The sequence below is a fragment of the Onychomys torridus genome, chromosome 6, assembly GCF_903995425.1.
Source record: "Onychomys torridus chromosome 6, mOncTor1.1, whole genome shotgun sequence".
In the NCBI taxonomy this organism is placed as follows: domain Eukaryota; kingdom Metazoa; phylum Chordata; class Mammalia; order Rodentia; family Cricetidae; genus Onychomys; species Onychomys torridus.
This window is the reverse complement of record NC_050448.1, coordinates 12,521,372-12,545,916: the sequence shown is the minus strand read 5'-3', so window position 1 is coordinate 12,545,916 and position 24,545 is coordinate 12,521,372. Positions and strand designations below refer to the sequence as shown.

The window sequence follows — 24,545 nt, the reverse complement described above, 5'->3', positions numbered from 1 at the left end:
CTTCTTCATTTCTGGGCATGGTCTCATTTATTCCAGGTTGGTTCCATTGCTGTGTTCAATGGTAACTTGAAACATTTGATTCTTCTGCTTCCACCTCCTGAGTGCTGGGATTACAGGCTTGTACCACACCTGATTTTATTCAGTGCCAGGGATTGAACCCAGGGTTCCATGCATGCTAGGTAAACACCCTACCAATTAAGCTACATCCCCAGCCCCTGCATCCAGCTTTTCATGTGAGTTCTAGGGCTTCAAATCATTCCAGTTATCAGGCTTTCAGTGCTTTTCCTTACTGAACCATTTTCCCTAGTTCTAGTGTTGTGATCAAATAGATGAGTTATGTACTTACAATCTCCATACTGTGTGTGGTATACATATGCATACACGTGCATACTCACTGTGCACATATGCTTATGCATCATGTGCGTGTGGAAGCCAAATGTTGAGGCTGGCTGTCTTTTTCACTCATTCTTCACATTAGTTTTTGAGACAGGGTCTCTCACTGACCCTGGAGCTACCCGCTTTAGTTCTACAGCTGGGACAGTGAGCCCCCAAGATCTACCTGTCTCTGTATCTCCCAGTGCTGGGATTACAGACTTGTACTGTCTCACCCAGGCTTTTATGTAGGCGCTGCAGATCTGAATTCAGGACAGCACACTTAAATAGCAAGCACTCTACCTAATGAACCATCTCCCTAGCCCTCATGATCTGTATACTTTTATGCATGTATGTGTTATGCAAACAAAATAAAATTTGATTTATTAAAAGTCTAACCAAACAGAAAATGGGAACTGGTTAATGATTATTGTTATATTTATTTTTATATGTAATCAGTTTCATTCAGAACAACTCCTTGATCTAAGTAAGTCAGCATATAAATAAAATAAATAAAACGAAGGATATACACAGAGCTGGGAAACGGTTTTGCCAGTAAAATGTTTCCCTGCAAGCCTTGTGTGATTAAAAGCCAGATGAGGTGGTCTGCACTTTCAATCTCAGCACTAGGGAGGCAAAGACAGGTGGATCCCAAATTTATAGGCCAATGAATGTCTCGAGGAAAAGGTGGAGGGCCTATGGAGAATGAAACTCAGGGTTATAATCTTTGGCCATTAATTCATTTGTCAGCATGTCTCCCCCACCCCCCACATCAGACAAAGTATTTTAAATTTTATCTGTTTATTTGGGAGGTCAGGAAGACACACTTGACTTATATCTACCTAAGACTTGATTAGTTTGAAATTTCCCAAACTGCACATAAATAAATGGGAAGTGCCCTCCACACTCTCAGAGAACTCTGTTCCTAGGTCTAGCAGAACTAGCACACTCTTTTCTCTGACATCCACTGTAAAACACACTAGGTTATTTATTTTCTACAGACTTATTTATGTACGCATATATGCTTATATGAGCATATTTATTTGCTCATGTGTGTATGAATGTATGAGGAGAACAAAAGTTGAGTGTTACTCTCCATCAACCTCTGTCCACTCCTTTGAAGCAAGGTCTCTTCCTGAACCTAGAGCTCTTCTTTAGTCAGCTAGGCTGGAAGCTAGGAAGCCTTAGCAATCCTTCACCTCCACCTGTCTTGGAACTGGAATTATAGACACACATGCTGAGATCTTAATTCCTGTCCTCATGATTGCACAGCAGGAGTTCTTTTTTTGGATACAGATTATCTTTATTTCCCCCAAATCTTCTTTTTTAAAAATATATTTATTTATTAATTTTTTTTTCATTTTACATACCAACCCCCAGTTCCCCCTCCCTCCCCTTCTCCCCCATCCTCACCTCCCTCCCACTCTACCCCCATCCACTCCTCAGAGTGGGTAAGGCCTCCCAAGGTAGTCAACAAAGTCTGGCATACCAAGCTGAAGGAGAGCCTAGCCCCCCCCCCCATCCCCCCATTGTATCAAGGCTGAGCAAGGTATCCCACCACAGGGACTGGGCTCCAAAATGTCAGTTCATACGCCTGGGATAACTCCTGGTCCTGCTGCCAGGGACCCCACAAGCAGATCAATCCACACAACTGTCACCCACATTCAATGGGTCTAGTTTGGTCCCATGCAGGTTCTCAGGCTGTCAGTCCAGAGTCAGTGAGCTCCAACTAGCACTGGTCAGCTGTCTCTGTGGGTTTCCCCCATCATGATCTTGACCCTCTTCTTCTTCTTCTTTTTTTTTTTTTTGAATGCCAAATGCCATTTATTGAAGGAGGGAGGTCTTAAATATAGGCTTACAGCACAATGGGAGAACCCCGGAGGGCAGAAGTTCGCTTCTGATGTTTTACAATCTTGCATCTAAGCTGTTAACGCCCAATATGCTGGATACTCAGTCAAGGAGCTTCCCTTAAGCTTTCAGGAGGGTGGAATCTCGAAGGGAATTAGCATGGGGATGATCTCATGGTCAAGGTCAGCAAGCAAAGCAACAGTTACCCAAAATGGGAGCCAGGGCCCTACAGGTCCCCTTCTACTACTGAAAAATGAGTTTGACTTAGGTTGTGTGGGACGTCAGGAGGTCACCTTACCCATCATGGAGACACCTGTCCAAGCCACATAGGCATTCTGTCTTAGGTTGGTGAGCACCCCCCAGGCATTACCCGTCTCTGAATACTCATTATCATAATGGCTCAATTGTGTGAGAGCTGCAGAGTTAACTGTTGCCAAAGATCTAAGTGGCGCTGGGCTTGCAATCTGTGTGTTCTACACAGAAAAGACCAACAGAAGTCTTAACCCACCCATAGCCAGTAGGCTAAAGGCAACTGAGCCATTCCCTTCCTTAGCGAGCCTTACACAGCAGGAGTTCTTAACCAGTAGTAGATCACTGGCTGCTCTTGCAAAGGACCCAGGTTTAATTTCCAGCAGCCATATGGTAGCTCACAACTGTAACTTCAGTTCCTGGGGATCAGATGCACTCTTCTGGCCTCCAGGGACACTAGGCATGCACATACAAACACGCAGGCAAACACATACATACACATACTTCTATTAAAGAGCTTAATCACCGAAACATCTCTCTAGCCTCCTCCCCCGTTACTTTTGTTGTTGTTGTTGTTTGTTTTGTTTTTCGAGACAGGGTTTCTCTGTGTAGCTTTGCGCCTTTCCTGGAACTCATTCTGTAGACCAGGCTGGCCTCAAACTCACAGAAATCCATCTGTCTCCGCCTCCCAAGTGCTGGGATTAAAGGCAAGCGCCACCACTGCCCAGCCCAAGTTACTTTTTTTTTTTTTTTTTTTGGTTTTTCGAGACAGGGTTTCTCTGTGTAGCTTTGCGCCTTTCCTGGAACTTGTTTTGGAGACCAGGCTGGCCTCAAACTCACAAAGATCCACCTGGTTCTGCCTCCTGAGTGCTGGGATTAAAGGCATGCACCACCACCACCCCCAAGTTACTTTTAAGAAATAGTTTTATAAATTTAGTCCAAATTGATTGCTCTTTCTGAAAAATAACTGTACATGTATATAAAAAAACATAAAATATCACAGACACCCATTATATGAAAAGCACAAATACTGAGCCAAAAATCTCAGTAAAAGTCTTCTTTTTTCTAAACATTATATTAATTGTGTGTTAAATGTTTTGTATTGTATCTATTGCATTAAATGTTTTTTATTATATTTATTGTGCGTGCACACATGTGCATGTGGAGGTCCAAGAACAACTTCTGGGAGTCAGTTCTCTCCTTTTCTCATGTGGGTGAGGAACTCATCAGACCAGCAGGCTTTGTTGCAAACACTCTTACCTGCTCAGACACTGGCTCACCTTTCAAGTGTTTACAAACTGTGGTATGGTAGCCAATGAATGCCTTTAATCCCAGCACTCAGGAGGCAGAGGACCTCTATGAATTCAAGGTCAGTCAAAGCTACAGAGACCCTCAAAAATAAAATAATTAATTTTTAAAAACAGGGCTGGGGAGATGGCTCAGCAGTAAAGAGCACTTGTTGCTCCTCCACAGTACTCATGCTCAGTTGCCAGCACCCACATGGCAGCAACTTTCGACCACCTGTTAACTCCAGTCCCAGGGGAACTGACTGCCACTTCTGACCTCCAAGAACACTGCACACATATACATTCAGGCAAACACTCACACACAAAAATAAATCTCAATGCTTTCAAAGTCTATGCTCTTATCCCTCTAATAATTTCATGTTCATTTCTGATTTTTTATTTTTATAAATGCAGAAAGTTAAAAGAATTTAATAACATTTTCATATTACTACCACGGAGATTTAACTTATACTTTAAAAAGATGATTTTTTGTTTGTTTGTTTGTTACAAGGTTTCTCTGTGTAATAGTCCTGGCCGTCCTGGAACTCACTCTGTAGACCAGGCTGGCCTTGAATTCAGTGATCCTCTTTTCTCTGCCTAAGTGTATAAGCCACCTCCACCCCCTGGCTGAGAATTCTTTTCATTTTTTTTTTAAAGATACATGTGTGTGTGTGTGTGTGTGTGTGTGTGTGTGTGTGTGTGTCTGTCTGTCTGTCTGTCTGCCTGTGGGCATATGCATATGAGTGTAGGTACCTGCAGAGGCCAGAAGAGGGTGATGAATCCCCTGAAGCTGGAGCTATAGGTGGTAATGTAAATGTTGGTAACAGCAGTACTGCTGAGCTATCTCTTGAGTCCCTAACCAGAAATTTAGTGAGCAATTTAGTGAGCTGCAGATGAACGTAAGAACTGTATAACATGTCTGTCTGTTTGGTAAGGATGGTTCATGCAGCCCAGGCTGGCTTTGAGCTACTATGTAACTGGAGATGAAGTTGAACTCCTGATCATCCTTCCTTTAGCTCCAGAAGGCTGGAAATACATGCATGCACTACCACAGCTGTCTTAAACAGTTACTTTTATTTTCCAAATATCAACATTGTAGCCAACTACTACGAGGTCTTCCTTCTTATTTTCCTCAAAGTCTTACTCTTGGTTCTCAAACAACCAGGACACATTTTTCTAAAGCCTCTCCTGGAAGCTCAGGAATTCTTTAGATTTGTGGGTTTGTAGATTTTCTCCAATTTGTAAAAAGACGGTCCACAATGTCCTCAACAATACTGAAGCTTTTTCTTTTCTTTTAATCACCTACAATCAGCACACCCACTACTTTGGCAAATAAGTATGAGTGGGAAATCTGTTAAAACTGTTGTTTTAAGGACTCTCAGATGTCATGTGTACCATCTAACCTCAATGATGCCCTGACTGACCTGCTATGGCTCCGGTAAGGTGGCCACTGCCTCTGCTCACGCTGATAGACAAGTGACCATCTCCCTGAACTTGTCCTAGGCTCTAGGAGAGTCATGAAATCTGGAAATGCAGTAGCAAGAATGGCATTTGTTTTGACCATCAGAACTCAGTCTCCCTTCCTTGTGAACTTCCTCCTGAGGTCTTACTTGTGAGCTCTACTGCATTCTAAAGTCCATCTTCCAGTGTCAGCTAAGTTCTCCTAGAACTCTACTACTATGAAATCCTCAAATAGCTCACAGACAAAGAAACAGGAGGTTTGCAAGCTCTGGACCACCTTCCATTTCCTCATCATATCTAAGCAAGAATGAGTCCACGGTGCCCAGCAACTTGCTTTCCCACAGTAAACTGCCTTGTGTTCTTGGGAAGCACACGGAGGAGACGGATGGCCTTAAAGTTCAGGTCTTTACTTATTCATCAAGAACAAGACTTTGGCATGTTCCCTTCACTCCCTGAAACAATGGCAGGAGTGAAGCCGGAAAATCTTACGGATAAACCTGAAAAAGTAAGTCACAGGAAGTCCTTGTGTTCTTTATGCAAATAACGGAAATGCAGGCAACCTGCATAAAATTATCGACATGAGACATGTCCAAGCACCCTCTTACCTCGGGTTGGAACAAGGTACTCTTTGAGTGTTCACATTGTCACATAAGGGTTCTCCTCCATGGTAGATACCTGTTCGAACATAGATCTAAAACAAAGAAAGGAGGAAAACGTACACTATATATGTATGTATACATACATATATAGTGTATACACACACTCACTTATATACAGCCATATGAACCCTCAAGAGAACCCAGCACTACAAAACTTTAATTTAACTGATGTGAATGAGAGAATTATGTTTTGTTCAGAAGGTTTCTTGGTATAAATTTACAATTAACTGTTGTCTTCACCCATTAACGATGAGGCCTCCGACCACTAGGAAGTTAACAGCCATAAGCTGATGGAACTATGCATAAAACACAGAGGCCTTCACTTTTCCGAGGTAAGCTGGTGTCAGGTATTACTTCAAATTCCTGAAGGTAGAGGAACAGTTCCCAAAGACATTAACAGCTGTTATGAGATGTCAAGACTTTCGCACAGTGGGATTAAATAAAGACTATAAAAAGTCCCAGTTCAGGTCAAAGCACTATTTGTAAATGAACAGACTGTAAAGCTGTTTACTTCAAAAAGCCCACAGTTATGGGTACTATAATTACAGATAGAACCGAAGCTGTGTGAAAGCTGAGGCCGGTATAACTCAAACAGAATTCATGACTCATTTATATTTTCTAGACTTGTGTTTTTAGTCATCTGAAAAACTACCACAAGTCAATAGTTTATAGAGCTTAAATGAGGCTAACACAGAAATGACTTATATAGAGTAATTTGACCTTACCTTATCAATGTCTCGAATATTTACATTTACATAGGTTGCACAAAGAATTTTGATTCTGAGTGCACTATTTATAACCCACAGGGATTTTGTAGATGTCTCTCCATTCATGTAGGGCGTGGCTGTGGAGATGCGCCTAGAGTATGATGGCATTGTGAAGCTGTCCATCGGCAGCTGAGAGTAAAGGCTTTCCTTGGCCATCAGCATCAAGTTGGGCATCCTCCCAAGCATTATACAGCTTCTTATGTACTGCAAGAGATCAGAGGGAGGGAAGAAGCCATTTCCCATAAGGTCCTTCATCCCCAAGACAACACGCAGGAATGCTATGAGCATTTACAAAATGATTTCCAAAGGTAATTTTAAAAAGTAAACACAGACCACATTTGTTAGCAGTTGTTTATCTATTAAAGTGGAATTAGTTTCAAAGAGCTTCTGAATATATTTATAAAGTAAAAAACTCGGGTCAACTTTTGACACTGTCATTTTACCCCTAACTCCAAACACTAAACACAAGGATCAGAAATGATCACTGTAAGGGAAGAGCAGCTTCCTCTGGTAAGCCTGACAGTCCAAGTCATCCGTCACAATGACTTTCTCGGGGCCAAACACCACACTACTCCCTCCATGCAATTCCTGAGAAACATTTATTTTACTGAAACAATAAAGCCCCATAAATAACCTGGTATGTCACCTACACTGGTAAGCTAGCATGTGGGGAGCGACGGAGGAAGATGAGGGTCTAAGGTCATTCTTAGCTACATGGCCAGTCTGAAGCCAGCCTGGGCTGGCTATATAAGACCCTGTCTCGAACAAACAAAATTTCAAACAATAAAAATAATAAGTAAATGAGACTCAGAGTTATAGCGATATTAAAAAATGTTAAAATGTACTGGTTTGAGTTTTGAACTAGCAGGATGTGTATGCTGAGTTCAAGGTCAGGTGTCCTTCTCAATCACTTTCCACTTGATTTTATTGAGAGAGGGTGTCTCCTGAATATGGAGCTGGCCGAGGACCAGGCTGGCTGTCTAGAACTTCAGGGATCCCTCTGTCTCTGCCTCCCTAGTGTTAAGTTGTCAGACCCAGGGTGCCAAGCCTGGTTCGTACATAGGAGCTGGAGATCCAAACACAGGTCCTCCTCAGGCTTATACTCCAAAGCACTTTATCAACTGATCCATCTCCCCAAGTCCAAGATGAAGATTTAAAAAAATTACATTTACTTATTAAGTTACATGTGTCACAGAGCATGCATGAAGTTCAAAGGAAGTTTAAAGTTGGTTCTCTCCTTGCATCTTGCTGTCGCCCAGGAAACAGATTTTTGATCTGTGCTATTCTATACACATCATAACTCCCTACTTTCCCACCTATCAGCAACTGGAGGCCAGTGTCTGTATTATAACAGTGACTGGTGTGCACATGTTACTGTTGCTTCTCAAAGGGATTTATTCAGTGGACAGAGAAAGAGGAGGAAGGTCAGTAGTGATCTTAATAGACCAAGATTCTATTTTAACACTGTCCTGATATCATTACTGGGGAGCAGGGAAGTCATGAAATACTTTCTATTTTTGTGGTTAGTATAACTGTTCCATCTTCAGACTCTCAAATAATACAACATTTAAACATAAACTTAAATAGAGGGGGGACTGATTAAAAGCAAGGGGATCAAAGGGAAAACTCATTCATCTATTGGTGTACAGGGTCTAGTTAACCTGACTGACTAGAGGTGAAGATTTGGGGTTGAATAGGATCAAAACACACAATATGCATGCATGTCATAAATGACCACTGCAGGATATAGTTCAGTGGTAGAAGACTTGGCTGGCCTTTCTGAGCTCCTAGGTTTAATCTCTAGTAGTGGCAGAAACAAACCAAACCAATAAGATACAACTCACAAAGGAAAATGTTGTTTCAGTGAAACTCACTATTTTGTATGAAGCAAAATTAAAATACGCTAATAAATAAGTTTACAAATTCTGTTTGCTAATATTAACTATTAATCATCAAAAGTATGTGCTAAGAACATATGCAGCCCTGATGTGGGTATACATTACTCACCTTGTACTGACTCAGAGGATATTTTTCTAGGAAGTATTCATCACAGCCACACACCTTCAGAATATACTTGCCCTGGTATTCTAAAACACAGAGTTTCAGCTGCTCTGAGGATAGCAGCATACTCCGAGTCTTCTTCCTGATGGCTTCCGCAATGACTTGCTCTGGCACACAGTCATGGTTGATCTTCAGAGTGTACTTCTGCTTGTCATTGTTTGGAGAGACGATTACCCAAATCACCACTATGATCTGTCCTGTAACAAGAAAACACTGTTGGATGAATCACTATGCCCACTTCACTTCTCTGAAGACAAGTTTCAAGATGTTTCCACTCTCTGTTCTTACAACTACAACCAGATGCAATGTCTAGTTAACCTAACTGAGTAGAGGTGAAGATACAATGTCTAGTTAACCTGACTGAGTAGAGGTGAGGATACAGTGTCTAGTTAACCTGACTGACCAGAGGTGAGGATACAGTGTCTAGTTAACCTGACTGACCAGAGGTGAGGATGCGATGTCTAGTTAACCTGACTGACTAGAGGCGAGGATGCGATGTCTAGTTAACCTGACTGACTAGAGGTGAGGATATGATGTCTAGTTAACCTGACTGACCAGAGGTGAACCTCTTGCTGTTTACCCGCCGACTCCCCATCCTTGCCTGTTCTAACGATGGCCCTCCTTCCCTTTGGAGTGTATCAACTCTCAGACGTCCAGAGCCCTCTCGCGTCGTTCAGTGAAGTGCATCTTGGCAGTTTAAAGTGGAAATGAGCTTAGCCTTGGATTCTCAGTGATCCGCTAGGTCAGTCAGCAAGGAGCCTAGATGTTGTGTGAAAGTTTGCCTTTTTCCACCAGACCCTCACCTCTGGTCAGTCAGGTTAAGTAGACATTGTATCCTCACCTCTAGTCAGACAGGTTAACTAGATATGGTTAGAGGGACAGAGCACAAACTTCTTGAAGCTCATCTTTAGAAAAGCAAAAGACACAGTGATGCATGACAGTGTCTTCCTGTCACAGGACAGGTCATTAAAGTGTCCGAATCTGTGCCTGTGTTTATAAAGTCTTTTCCTTCTTTTTTTGGTGGTGCTGGGGATCAAACCCACACCCATGGCCTTGTACATGTAAGACAGATGTCCTAGACAGCAGCTCCTTCTGGTTTTAATTGTTAAAGAAAGATAGTCCGCTCTAAGTGTGTTTACATTCTGTGCAGCAGTGAATTCCAAACGTCTTCGGTGTTAGAGAACCGTCCGTTCACTAAGTCCACTTAGCCCTCGACTCCCAAGGTCAGCAGTCTTTGCCCTCAAGCTCGTCATCCGGCCAGCCAAAAGCAACTGTGCAGAAGAAATCAGCGCAGTGACAGGGGACTTCTCTGCACGACGATCTCCTTACCTTTATCTAACTTGCTGTAGATGTGCTTTGGCAATTCTGGGGAAGACTCTACATTTGGAGGGTAGACATACATTGCTCTGCTGTGAGGCGAGTTGAGATCCCGCAGATCCACGGCTTCTTTGCAAACATTCAGAATGTTCCTTCGGAAGTCCTGGACTTCGGGATCTTTAACCATATCAAATTCACACACTGGCATACCAATAACAAAACCTAAAAAGTAAGATATTTATAAAGAATGAAGGGCTGATGTGGTTCTTACAGAGAACTGTACACATTTGGAAAACCTAAGAGTCAAGAAGTTTCTATGAATTTATTTTTAAGAGTTGATGAAGCTTTAAGCATTTTAAATATATGTATTTTCCATACATATTATAATATATAATATATAATATATATTATAATAGAATATTATAATAGAATCATTATCAACTTTTTTACAGAGTAATAAAACTTCGCTCTAACAGATCTAAGGCCTTCTCCCAATTGTATTTAAGGAAAATCCTACAGAATATCAAAATGTCACAATATTCTATAGTTCAGTAGTTAAAAAAAACTACTTTAGATTTTTTAAGAAATCTACTTACAAAGGTATTGATTCAGACAAAGTATCTTAATAATGAAACAAAAAGTAGACGCCAGTTATTTGCAGTTTAGCAATGACAATGTCAATTAGCTGAAAATTATATCATACCAATTTCTCGATTGAGGATCTTTTCTTCACGGTTGCCTACTGGTTCAATTACTTTTAAAAAGGGTTGAAAAAGCCGAAGGTCACAAAGCCGTCTTGTTTCATCAAAAAATTCTTCCCTTTCTGCTTCTTGGGTAACACTTACGAAAATGTAAGAAGATTCATCTTGCAGAAGCTGATGCAGAGGGTATTTTCTGGCTTCTTTGAACAGTTCATGTTTGATGGTGATCAGTGTAGCCTCACGGAGGCATTCTAAAGTCACTATCATTCCATTTGGGAGTAAACATTCGACTAGGATTCGTGGGGGCATCAAGTGGATGCCCCACAGTTCACCTGACGATGGCCGTGGAGGCATTGTTCTGATCCTCTGCAAACTTTACATAGAAAATCACTTTACGGAATCAGAGATATGGCTGTCCTCAAACAGTGCCCTGAACAAGAAAGAGAAGAAAACCATCTGTTAGAGAGCAGCAGCTCACTTCCTGTTGTCTGAACGATCAGAGCAATAATAACTTACGTGTTTTAATCTAGACTGTTGCTCTAAACTATGCTATAAAGAATTTATTATAGTAGCTACTAGAACAACTTGCATTTAATTAGAGTTAATGAAATTTTTAAAATACTGAATAGACTTTCTAAGCTGGGTCCCATAAAAACAAAGACAATGGAAAGAATAAGAAAACAGGCTGTAACTCAACCAAATATTCTCATCTCTCCAGGTGCAGGCCTGCAATCTCAGGTACTCTAGGTAAGGCAGGAGGACTGCAGTTTAAGAAGACTGTCTCAAGGACACATCAACACTTAACAGACTGGGGATATGGTGGAGTAGTAGAGCCCTTGTCTGGCATACACGAGCCTGGGTTCTGTCACATCTATCATCTTCATCATTTTATGATGCAGCAGATTGTGGTAGAACTTTTGAGGTTAAGAGGTCATCGTTTATTTTAAATATAAGTACAGCCCAGAAAAATCCAAATATTTTTCCTTCTCTACTCTTCCCCCAGCATATTTAGTAATGTTAAATTAAATGGCTTAGTCTTTCCGTCTTAATCTTTCTAATTTCCCTTAAATATTTTTATATTTTTATTTACTTATTCGTTTGTTAGTTTTTTTGCTTTGTTTTTGAGACAAGGTTTCTCCATTTAGCTTTGGAGCCTGTCCTGGATCTCACTCTGTAGACTAGGCTGGCCTCGAACTCAGATCTGCCTGCCTCTGCCTCTCAAGTGCTGGGATTAAAGATGTGCACCACCATTGGCTGGCTAATTTTTTTTTTTTTATTTAAACCATGTATATGTGTGTATGTCTGTGTGATATGTACGTATGAATGTAGATCAGAGGTGACAGATCCCCTTGAGCTGGAGTTACAGACAGTTGTGAGCCACCTGATGTGGGTGCTAGAAATCAAACTTGGTCCTCTGGCAGAGCAGTAAGCTCTTAACTCAAGAGCCATCTCTCCAGGCCCCCTATAATTTCCTTTCTATTGGTGGTGGGATTGGTTTTTGTCCAAGTGATATTTTCAGAGTACTCTGAGGTTTTGATTGTTCGAGATAAAGTCTAAGGTAAAGTAGTGCAGGCTGGTCTTGAATTTGTGATACAGCCAAAACTAGCCTTCCTTATGTTCTAATGCTTCTGTTTCCACCTGACTGCTGGGGTTTGGGCCATGTGACATAATGCCTGGCTTCCATTCTGTTTTTAAAGGGTATTTTAACTGCCTGACTTGGGTGCTAGGAAGTGAATTCTTGTTCTCTGCAAGAGCAGCAAGTGTACTTAAATGAAAGTCCACCTTTCTGGATTCTCCTGGGTTTGTTTTGTTTTGTTTTGTAGACAGGGTTTCTGTGTGTAGCCCTTGCTGTCCTGGAACTCACTCGATAGACCAGGCTAGCCTCTGACTCAGAGAACTGCCTGCCTCTGCTTCCTAAGTGCTGGGAGTAAAGGTGTGTGCCACCACACCACCCAACCTATTTTATTTTTAAGCAATGATTTAAGTATACTGTCAAAAACAAAATATCAAGGATTTTCCCTGAAGCATGATGATTAATCTGCACCATCTTTATACTCTTGAGAAGGATTGTTTTAGACACTGAGGGACCTATGACTCCATGTTAGTACAGTGTTCCCCTCACTTCTGGCTAAGTAGTTACAATATCTTTAAAACTATTAAGGATTTGAAAGATTCTCAGTTTTAGATGACAAGTTTTGAGGGTTCATTTGGAAGATGCCATTAAAACCCTGAAAATGCACAAGCTCAGAGCCACAAAGATTTCTCAGTGGCTGAAAGTGCTTGTCATGCAGACCTGATGACCCGAGTTCAATCCCTGACCCCACAGACCAACTCCCAGGCTGTCCTCTGACCACACTTGTGCCATGCACTAGTGTGAATCCCGCCCCCCTCCAAGTCCCATCTTAAGAGAAAATGCAAGTTAACTTCCTGCTCTTACATAGTTTCTCTCCTTCAGTAAGTGAAATAGTTAAGTCAAGTACCACAAAAGCAAAGCAGGAGATGCAAAATGAAAAAGAAAGTGGAGGGGCTGAAGAGATGGCTCAGCAATTAAGAGCACATGCTCTTCTTGCAGGGAACCCAGGTTCAGTTCCCAGCCCAGAGAGGCTCATAACCACCTGTAATTCCAGGGGATCAGGCTCCCTCCTCTGGCCTCCAAGGGTACCAGCTATGCACATGGTGCACAGACATACATTAAGGTGAAGGTGAAATAAAAATTAAAAAAGGAAAGTGGAACTATAGAAATGAATGGGAAAAGCCCCAGACATCCTGCTGATATGGCCACTCTATTGTGTGGCACACAGCAGCAGCACAAAGTAGCTATAACTGACACTGCTTCTTCACCAAGGGTATGGTTCTGTATTGGGTACCATGTTGGGTACTGGGTAGGTGTCCTAGTTAGGGTTTTATTGCTGTGAAGAGACACCAGGACCACGGCAATTCTTATAAAAGAAACATTTAATAGGGGTTGGCTTACAGTTCAGAGGTTCAGTCCATTATCCTCATGGTGGGAAACATAAGAGCATGCAGGGAGACATGGTGCTAGAGAAGGAGCTGAGAGTTCTACACCTGGATTGGCAGGCAGCAGGAAGAGAGAGACTTTGGGCCTGGTTTGAGCTTTTGAAACCTCAAAGCCCATCCCCAGTGACACACTTCCTCCAATAAGGCCACCCCCCTTAATAGTGCCACTCTCTCTGAGCCTATGGGACCATTTTTATTCAAACCACCACAGTAGGTGAGGAAGACTAAGACAGATGTCCTTTTCTGCCCCTCAGAAGATGAACTCCAGAGTGTGAAGGTCACTGGTATGTGTGATGGTGATTACATTCAGAGTTCCAGAGCAGAAGGAAAGCTATGGTGGGCAGTTTTTATAAACAGAGTGGACCCAGCTGACTCAGTGGAGGTAGGGAAGGAAGGCAGCCTACAGAACACAGCACAGAAACAGAGGAGTTACACAGGAAAGGAAGTAAGGGGCATGACACAAACTAGAAACCTGTCACTCCCTGACTCCTCAGGTTCAGACCCACCAACATCTAACCTACACTAAGCTCCTTTACTTAAGTGTCCGATCCACCATCATTCCCATTCTCGGTACCCTAGCACAGACTACTTCAAAGACCTAAATGGGGTTGGGCATTTAGCTCAGTGGTAGAGCACTTGCCTAGCAAGCACAAGGCCCTGGGTTCTATCCTCAGCTCAAAAAAACAAAAACAAAAAACAAAACAAAGTATTAAAAAAATGGCCTTCCTTCAGTTCTGCTTACATCCTCACATTACTGTCTCTCTCCTGCTTTATTTAAATGTGTGCAGGTGCACATGCACCTGGATGGAGGACAGAGGGTGGCGGTGCTGTTGTCCTCAGTTACTCTCCACTGGAGTTTAGACTAGGGTCTCACACTGACCTAGAGCTCACCAAGTAGGCTAGGCTGGATGGCCAGCAAACCCCAGGGATTTGCCTGTGAGCGTCTCCTCTCCAGAATATACCAGCATGTGTAGTTTATTGTGGGTGTAGTGCTCAAACTCAGGTCCTCATGTTTGTGAGGCAAGCACACGATCCCACTCAAGTATTTATCCAGTCCCAGGTATTTCCTGTGCTTAAAAACAAAAACAAAACTAAAAACCATGGCCTCGTAAAAAGACCAGACAAATCAAATCCATGTGCACAATTACTGAAGTGACTTAAATGGAGGTTTAAAGTATATATTTAACTCTTCCCTGAAAAGAAAATACCAAATCAGTGAATACTGACTTTCTGCAAGCATAAAAAAGTTCAAATAGAAACAAAACCAAAGCAGCTGTTTATGGTTCTTTGCTGAACGGTGCTAGAACCACCAGAACATCCATTTTTATACAATAACCCAGAATTTCGTATGTTTTTTGGACTAAAAGAGAAGGCTAACAGGACAGACAGGTTATTGATTTTATCGCTTACCATACAATGGTATGGTTATAGGTAACAAACTTCACAGTTTAACTCTCTCTTTTCATGGACAAGAAATGCAATCATAGCCACAAACCTCTTTGGGATTCTGGGAAGTAGGGACTGACTGGCATCACAGAAATAACTACACAGCAGCCAAGACGTACTATTTGTTTGATGCTTTCTGCCTTCTCGTGTTCTCATTCAGAACAAATCTGCTAACCCGCAAGCTCACACATGGAAGGGCAGAGAAGGCAAAAGGACCTCACAACTAACATTTCCAGCTATCCAGGCAGTGCTCCTTTGGGGTGTAGGTACTACCTCTACTTATAAGTAAACCAAAGACCAGAGATGTGACCATTAGGAAATACACTTTCATTTAAGGAGGTTGCTAGAGATGAAATCCATGGCCCTACACATACATGTATTCTATCTTTTGCTTTTGACACAACGTTCTCATGATATACCTCAGGCTGGCCATTAACTCACTATCCAGTCTGAAATGATCCCAAATTCACAGTCCTCTTGCCTCAGCCTCCTAAGTATTTGGATTATGGGTATGTGCTACTACAGACAGGGATACATCACTGAAAAGTCAGAATGTTGGGACTATATATTCATTGTTATACTATGAAGAGGTGTTTTTTAAGGCAAGATCTCATTAGCCTACTCCTCCTCCCTCTGTGTCCCATGTGCCTATATTAGGTTCATGCTATTATGCCCACCTGAAAAAAAAAAAAAGACAAAAAAGAAAATTGGCTTTCCTTACTTTCTACTTATGTAAATAAACTGTTCAAATGAAGGTAGTCTTACTTTCTTAGAAGCATGCATATGTAATTCATCCCCCTTTCTGCTGACAAGTTGACTACATTCCTCATTATCAAGTTCAGTCATTATACTGCTCGGCAGCACACAGCAGGCAATGCTTCTGATACTCATGAGGACTGGAGGAAGACTGTGTTTCCAGTCCATAATGGTCACTTCTTGGCTAAGGTCAACTCCCTCATCACTGCATCATCTTCTACACTACCAGTCATGTCTAGCTGGATACCACTTTACAACAGCAGAACCATTACCCAAGTGTAGACTGGGAGTCTATATAACAGGTGAAGACAGCAGATAGGACAGTCTGACTTTGGGAATATATGTTTAAAACATGTTGTTTTTAAATCAACTTCTCTCTGAATCAGAAAGCCATCAACAATAGGTCAGCTATCTGGAAACATCTACCTGTAAGCTTATCTGCATCTATGCGGACTGAATTGCCAGCCTAAGCATCCAACAGCCATGACTTCTGAAGCAAGCACCTTGTAATTTCTGGACCTCCTTTCACACATACAGTAGCTGCTGAAGGTTTTTGAATAACCAGTATGTATTTCTGATTCTTATGTATTGACAGATAAGGTTATATCTTTATTTTTAATTCAATAGAAGTGTTTAGTTTTATATATTGCATTTCTTTATTTGGTTACTACTAGAAAACAGAAATACACTTTCCAAATCTTTAAATTACCAAATGAACCTTTGTTCTCACTTAGAACAGAACTAAACACTCCCTTCACTATAGAAACAGTGTGATTCAAATATAGCTTAATAATCAATGGTCTGATTAACCTATTTGAAGATGAACCTAAATGCTTTGAGTTAATTATTTCTTTTCTTATTATTACCAGTCTCTTAAAGGTATTTATACTGTAGCTTTACACACTCTCATTAAAATAATTTATAACCATGCTGAACTTTCCAGGATTTGGGGGATAAGGACACAGAAAATAGGGAAAAACAAAACAGAGAATAGAAAAAGAAGTAGAAAACTAAACTATAGAAATTTTTCCAGAGAAACTATCAGGGGCCTGAAGGGAAAGATAAAGCAGTAGCATGGTAGGAAGAAGCTGAAGACAGCTAAGGAGTAGAGCGCTCTAAGAGGCCAGCTACAGGGGCTGAACAGTTTAAGTACAAACACATCACACGGTGCTGATTCTTGGGAAGCAAGTGTCCTTCAGCACCATGCTGAGCCCCTGTGCAGGCCTCTAAGATTTCCTTTCTGTAAGAGCCACTGAGCTCGAGCTGGAGCGAGTCCAGAGGGACAGCTGTGATATGCACTAGCTCTGGAAGGATGCTCTATCCACTTCCTTCAGAATGCTGTCCTTCACTGACCTTTACAAGCTGACCATGAGAAAACATGCTTTCAATGAGACAGAAAGAGTTGTAGAGATCAAGTTCTCATGACAGTACGTAGGAAACTATAAACTCTTTAGGAAGGGTTGCAATTTGTTTTCATATTAAATTCACACTCATAGAACTACAGAAGATATTATGAAAATATATTTCTGAGATTACTAAAACAAGACAAAGGTTTCCTGACATGAAGTCAATTAGGGAGTGTCTATGTGTTGATAAAAAATTTTATTTAAGACAATTAAGATCTAGGTGATTAGTGAGCATAAAATACAGATTTTACAGGGTCTCATGTTGTCCAGGCTGGCTTTGAACTCATTATGCAGCAAACAATGACCTTGAACTACTGATCCTCCTACCCATCCCCAGGACTTCTTTGATTACAGGGCACCAGCACATCCAGCTAAAACATAGACTTTAGGACCTTGACTGAACAGGCAGGTTAAAAGATTCTAATGGGATAACAGAAGCAACCACTTCAGAGCCACTAATGAAATACAAATTAGTAATGCTGGCTTTAAGTTGTCAGGTAAATCATGAACTTAAAAAAACTAGACTTAAACCCTACCTTGAAATGAGGGTAGAAAATGTAAATTTTACAGGGCAAACGTGTGGCTCAGCATACTTACGGTTCTGGGTTTGACTCACAATAAAAGCAAATGCAAGGACAGTAACAACAGCAAAATCAAATTTTAATGTATTCGGCTAAACTAAGATTTTGTATGGTTTAAGTCAAAAGGAGACTAGACATTAATCCAGCTGAGGGCACAGCTCAGGGGTATAGTATTTACCTAGCAGGCATGAGGGCTAGATTCAATCTTAGTACCAAAAGTACAAGTAGGGAAGGAAGAACAGTCCAGGAGGTTTGAGAAGTGTAATTATGAGGAGAGTGGGGAAAATACAAGAGACCTCATACCAATGCATAATTTCATACATAATGCTCTCGTGGTGATGTCACCGAGAATTTCCTAGTGAGTACTTTTCTCATCTTCCGAGGACAGTGCCGTGGTTTGAGCGTGAAGCGGCTCCCACAGACTCATGCATTTGTTCACTTGGCCCTCAGCATGCTGAAGGAAGTGGGTCACTGGCATAAGCCTGGAGGCTTTATAACCTGGCCCACTTCCTGTTTGTGCTCTGCTTCCTGAGTGGTGATGCTGTGTGACCAATGAGCCTCTGGCTCCCATCTATCACCAGGCCTTCCTTCCCTATATGCTACGTTTTCTCCACCATGATGGAACCACCAGCCAAAAATGAAATAAACCTTTCTCCCTTAAGCAGCTATTGCCAGGGTATCAGTCAGAGCAATAGCAAAAGAAACAAGACAGACAGTCCAGAGAGAACATATTAATTTCACCCAGAACTAAGAGTAGCCAGTCAGAAATATAAGTCTAGGCTGGATGGTGGTGACACACACCTTTAATCCCAGCACTTGGGAGGCAGAGGCAGGCGGATCTTTGAGTTCGAGGCCAGTCTGGTCTACAGAGCTAGATCCAGGAAAGGCGCAAAGCTACACAGAGAAAAAAAAAAACCAAAAAAAAAAAAAAAAAAAAAAAAAAAAAAAAAAAGAAGAAAAGAAAGAAAGAAAAGAAAAGAAAGAAAAAAAAGGAAAGTCTAACAACTTCAGAAAGCCCACTTACAGTTTCAGATCAGGATGATGGGATTTGGTAAATTATGATTTCAAAACACAGAACCCAAAAGAAGAATTACCCTTCCAATGGAATGACATTGCAGTTTTCTTCTTGGCTACTGCTCCAATTCTTTGACTCCTTTTGACTAGCGGCTCAGTCTATGAGCAACACCTGCAAGCGATGGCTCCATGCATTCTTACTATCTCTCCAGCCCAACAAATCTTTATTTGAATCACTCACCAGCAGGTTTTCTTATTGCAAACCAAATTTTCCTTGGCCTGGCAGTATTGGTCAACAGATCAACACTTGTAGAGGTGCAAGGCAGAAGCTAACCAGTCCACAGAAAGTCCAGAGTGATCACAGCTTTGAAATCCTCAAAACCTAGGACTAATGACTGAGGAACCACAAAAGTGATTTGGAAACCTCTAACTTTTCAAATGGCATTGTTATTCAGTAGAGAGAACAATACACATTATGTAGTCCTGTTTAAAGCAAAGGCAACCGACTGTATTTCTGTTTTAATAGGGCCAGTGTTTCTCAAGCCTCAGTACTACTGATGCTAGAGAGCCCTGCTATTTGAAGATTTCCTCGGTCAGGGCAGATTCTTTTTTTCTTTGATTCATACCAGTTTTCCTAGCTTTCTTCATTAAAAATGATACCCTATTTCTTTATACCATGAGATGAGGACATAACTTAGTCATTATTGGGGCTCACATTTGAATATTGCTCCCTTTGGGTCACATGCTCTAGCATCTATATACATTTAAAAAGCATGTTTGTATCTCTGTTTAATCTTCTGATTTTAATAACAAAAAAAGACGAGTGTAAACCAACCTTATAATGTACCATAAAAGAAATTTGGGTCAGCTATGGGTTTCTCAATTGAACCTATCTATGGTTCTGACTGCTGTCAATGTGTTTACATTCATAGATGTTCGGCCTAGTGTGATTCAATAAAGAGCTAGCAACTTTCATCAAAGATTCTAGCAGACACAGTATAGATACCCATTTGTATCTAACCATGTTCCATTAGAAGGTCCTTTGGTTTTGGATCATACTTTTATTAACATTCCAAATAGTACCAACAGATTCATCTGTACTATTTGCCAGGCAGCCAAAATGATTTGGGGAGAAAAATCAAAGATTGTCAGAAAGTTCCATCATGGCTCACTCTTTCCAATAGTTCCCTATTTCCTGAGGTGACTAAATAGCAGTGACGGTTTCAGTGCCTGTAATCCCACACCCTCAGAGGGGGGAAAACCTGAGAAAAGTAAAAATTCACACACCATTGCTCCCAAAGTGTTTCTTTCCCAAAACTAAACGACAATGTTTTCTCTTGTTCTGTCGTGATCACAGTGTTGATCTGCTGACCAATACTGCCAGGCCAAGGAGAAGGTGGACCTGAATGCCACCAATTTGGTTTGCAACAAAAAAACCTGCTGGTAAGTGATTCAAATAAAGATTTGCTGGGCTGGAGAGATAGTCAAGAATGCATGGAGCTCTTTCAGAGGAGCTGAGTTTGGTTCCCAACACTCCCTCAGGCAGCTTACAACTACCTGAAATCAAATGCTCTCTTCTGGAGTTCATGAGCACTGCACTCATGTACACAAACACACACATAAATATACCTGTCATTAAAAAATAAAATCTTTGTATTAATTCATTTATTTATTATTTACATGTGTGTTCTGTATACATATCTGGATGTGAGTGTCTCGCAGCCATGTGCGTAGAGGTCTGAGGACAACCTTGTACTATGTGGGTCTCAGGTACTGAACTCAGATTGCTAAGCTTGGCAGCAAATGCCTTTCCCTGATGAGCCATCTTATCTGCTATAAAAATAAAAATTTTAAAAACAGAAACAAACAAGTCAGATTAACTTAAAAATACGGAGTGCTTCTCAAATGCGTCTATCAATCTGACACGAGAGCCAAGGCCCTTTTCTGCCAAACAACAACCATCTAATGTGCTCCCACACAAAATAAACCCAGACCCAAGGGGAGAAGTCCTCTTTAACTTTATTCATCCCAGGGGCAGTCCCTGGTTGTTGGCATTTTGTGAAAAGGCAAGAGTGTAATCCTACATCCCAAAGTAGAGTAGACAAGGGGACTCTGGCTCTACAAGCAGACTATCCCTGGTTTTCATATCAGTGTTCAGCTCCCGGACATTCTGTCCAGTTCTTATCTACCCTTGCTGCTGCGGTCATTTGTGCCAATCACAATCTCAGCCGTTGTGCTTAACCCATTTCCTCAGAGGCTGTTGGAGCTCTAAGTACTAAGTACTTACTAAGTTCTAAGTACTCTCCCCTCATGCCCATCTATTAACGTATTACTAACATTCTTATAAAATGACATGGCAAACGCGCCATACACTAAAATTTTATTCACTGATGCTCATCACTTAATGTTTAGTCTTAACCTGCCCATTTCATATGTCATATTGACCCAAACCAATGTTTCCCAATCCCAATTCCTAACATAATTGTATAAAGGTCTACTTACATGAACATTCTACTTTTTTAAAGACTATATTCTGATAAACATGAAATTTTATATTTATTTAGTTATTCTTCATAGTATCAACACTGGACAGAAGACATGAAATGTAACAAAAATGAATTTTAAAGCTGCCTCTTTTCAGGAGCTAGAGAGATGGCTCAGTGGTTAATATCACTTGGCTACTCTTGTATCAAGATTTCATTTTCCGCCGGGCATTGGTGGCATATGCCTTTAATCCCAGCACTCGGGAGGCAGAGGCAGGCAGATCTCTGTGAGTTCGAGGCCAGCCTGGTCTCCAAAGCGAGTTCCAGGAAAGGCGCAAAGCTACACACAGAAACCCTGTCACGAAAAAAACAAACAAAACAAAACAAAACCAAAAAAAAAAAAACCAAAAAACAACAGCAACAACAAAAAAAGATTTCAGTTCCCAGGACCCACATAACCCACAGCCACCCTTAACTCCATTTCTGACTTCTACCTCCCTAGGAACCAAGTACACATGTGGTACACATATACATGCAGGCAGCACACACACACACGCACACACACACACACACACACACACACAGACACACACCTTTCAAAATTTTTAAAAGCCAATTTTCATCTTTAGGAAGCCTACTATCTTACAAACTTCCTAAATTTCATATATATATATATATATATATATCTATATTCACACACATATATTCATATAAAAGAGTTTAATTGGTGTTATCTTATATAGGGGACAACGCTCCCTCCAGAACCCATAGGTTTCCAAATAAAAAGTACGGGTACCTCCCTTTGAGTTGTTGGTCAGAGGTGTTCTGGAGACCCTTAAAATAACATAGACTGGTACCAGTATTCTTGGTGGTTCACCAGATCATAATGGTATACCCTTATTGCTGAAGACACTTCATACTTTGATACAGGACAAGGAGAAATCAAATGATTACTGACAAGGAAGCTTCCTGGCTACTTCTTAAAATACTGGAAGGTGCTATATAGGCTCTTGAGAGAGAAAGGTCATTAACAATCTTACTTAGCTGTGAATCTTGTGAACCACAATAATGACCAGTGTAGCAAATATGCCCACGGGTGCAACTGTGGCACTGATGTTAGAGGCACAACCAACTGCTTCCTGAAAGGACTTAAGGCCCATTCCAGAAGAGGAGATGCAAGTCTGGTCCCATAAATAAATCCAGCTAAGAAACCACTGCTGGAGAGGAGCTCATGATACCAGGAACTAAGCTACTACTATTGCTTTATTAAATGTACCTACTATCAAACTGCCCTCTAAACTGGTATCTCTCATACCCATAGATTAGCGCAATTCACAGACCTCTTTAGTGAAGTTTATTTGTGTTGTGGGCAGTGGTTAATGTAGAAATTCACAAATAGTCAAAATGTAGAGAAAAAGTGTACACAGAGTGTACACAAATGAGATAGCTATCTGATAGAGAAAGCAGGAAGAAGGTTAGAGCCAGAGGTCAAAGAGAAACAAAGTGAAACAGTGTCATCTGAACATGACAGGCCAAATGAACTCATGAGCTCACCACGACTACAGCGGCTGCACAAAATCAGGCCAGTCAACATTCTGGGGGGGGGGGGGGGGACTCAAGCCTCTCTTCTAGTTGAGAAGTTACTGACACTTGACAGCTTCTGGGGGAGGGAAAAGTCGGTTGTCCTTAAAGGTATAGCCCCGGTAAGTAGACCGTGTTCTAACGGATGGCCTCACACTCAGGAGTGTATGGGCAGTACAAAATCAATTTAGTAATCTAAAAGAAGAGGACTTGGGTGGTGACATATGCCTTTAATACCAGCACTCAGGAGACAGAGCCAGGCAGATCTCTGTGAGTTCGAGGCCAGCCTGGTCTACAAAGTGAGTTCCAGGGTAGCCAGGGCTATTCAGAGAAACCGTGTCTCGAAATCCCAGCCCTCCCCTCAAAAAAATTAAAAATGAGAGGGTTTGGGGTATGGGGTCTGGCAGGAGTATGGGATGAATATGATCAAAATACACTGTATGGGGGAGAAGGGTCTGGAGAGATGGCTCAGTGGTTAAGAGCACTAGCTGATCTTCCAAAGGACCTGAGTTCAATTCCCAGCACCTACATGGCAGCTCACAACTGTTTATAACTCTAGTTCCAGAGGATCCGACACCCTCACACAGACATACATGCAGTTAAAAAACAAAAAAATACATTGTATGCATGTATGAAAAATTCCAAGAATTAATAACAATATTATGTTGCTCTCTCTTTTGGTCAAGGTGTGTTGGTAAATGCCTGCAATCCCAAAAGCCAAGGCAGGAGGATCATGAGTTTCAGATGAGATTGAGCTAGAACAATCCAAAATTTCTCTGATAACGTATTCTAATTTAATTGCCTGCCATCTGCCTCCTTTCCTGGCAGTGATGAAGATTATCACATTAGTAATGACTTTAAAAATTCAACTACAAACAACTATTGACCAACTAGTGACCCACCTTCCATCCTCAGGCATCTCATTAGAGCAGATGTGATGTGAAGGAGGGAGACTGGTGAGCAAACACCAGAGAGCTCGCAACAGTGCCACTGGGAAAGGGACTTACTTTTAGTAAGATCACACAGCCAAGGTGTGAGGAGGTCTATGAGTAACAGCGGCCATCAATGTAGAGATGTACAAGGTGAGAATGTAAAAACAATCCCCACCATACAATGTGCATGACGAGCAAGGCATTCAGAACACATTTATTTAATTAATCACAGAACTTGAGTCTTGATTTTTCCCTTTCAAATGTTTCCTGATTTTTTGGACTTATTAATGTACAATGAACCAATTATTTTGAAATGACAGTTCCTGTATCTTAAAAAAAGCAATGAAAATGATGAACTGGTGGGGCCATCATCAAGCATCACCACTATGATGGTTAGTAGGATACTTTCATCTTTACTGGCTGATGCTTCATGTCCTCAGCTGACCAACTGAAACAGACTGTTAACCAAACTATAAGTTAAAGTGCTTGTTCATAAAATCTGTCATATGACAAAAATCCTTTCAACAGGCTATTTGCCATACCACTATGCTATTTTCTCAGTTCCTTCTCCTGTTACGACTCATCAGCAAACTTTTGCTGAAATTAA

General features: G+C 41.3%; 1 protein-coding gene across 1 annotated transcript in view; it reads right to left on the bottom strand.

Annotated features, from left to right (window-relative positions):
• The window catches only part of Pik3ca (phosphatidylinositol-4,5-bisphosphate 3-kinase catalytic subunit alpha), a 76,117-nt gene that overhangs the window by 26,023 nt on the left and 25,549 nt on the right, over positions 1 to 24,545 (bottom strand). The window contains exons 2-6 of the mRNA XM_036190045.1: positions 10,724 to 11,151; positions 10,033 to 10,242; positions 8,650 to 8,900; positions 6,601 to 6,846; positions 5,822 to 5,907 (exon numbers count right to left, since the gene is read on the bottom strand). Of these exons, the coding sequence (XP_036045938.1) occupies positions 5,822 to 5,907; positions 6,601 to 6,846; positions 8,650 to 8,900; positions 10,033 to 10,242; positions 10,724 to 11,075 (1,145 nt within the window). The 5' untranslated portion in view covers positions 11,076 to 11,151. The remainder of the gene's footprint in view (positions 1 to 5,821; positions 5,908 to 6,600; positions 6,847 to 8,649; positions 8,901 to 10,032; positions 10,243 to 10,723; positions 11,152 to 24,545) is intronic.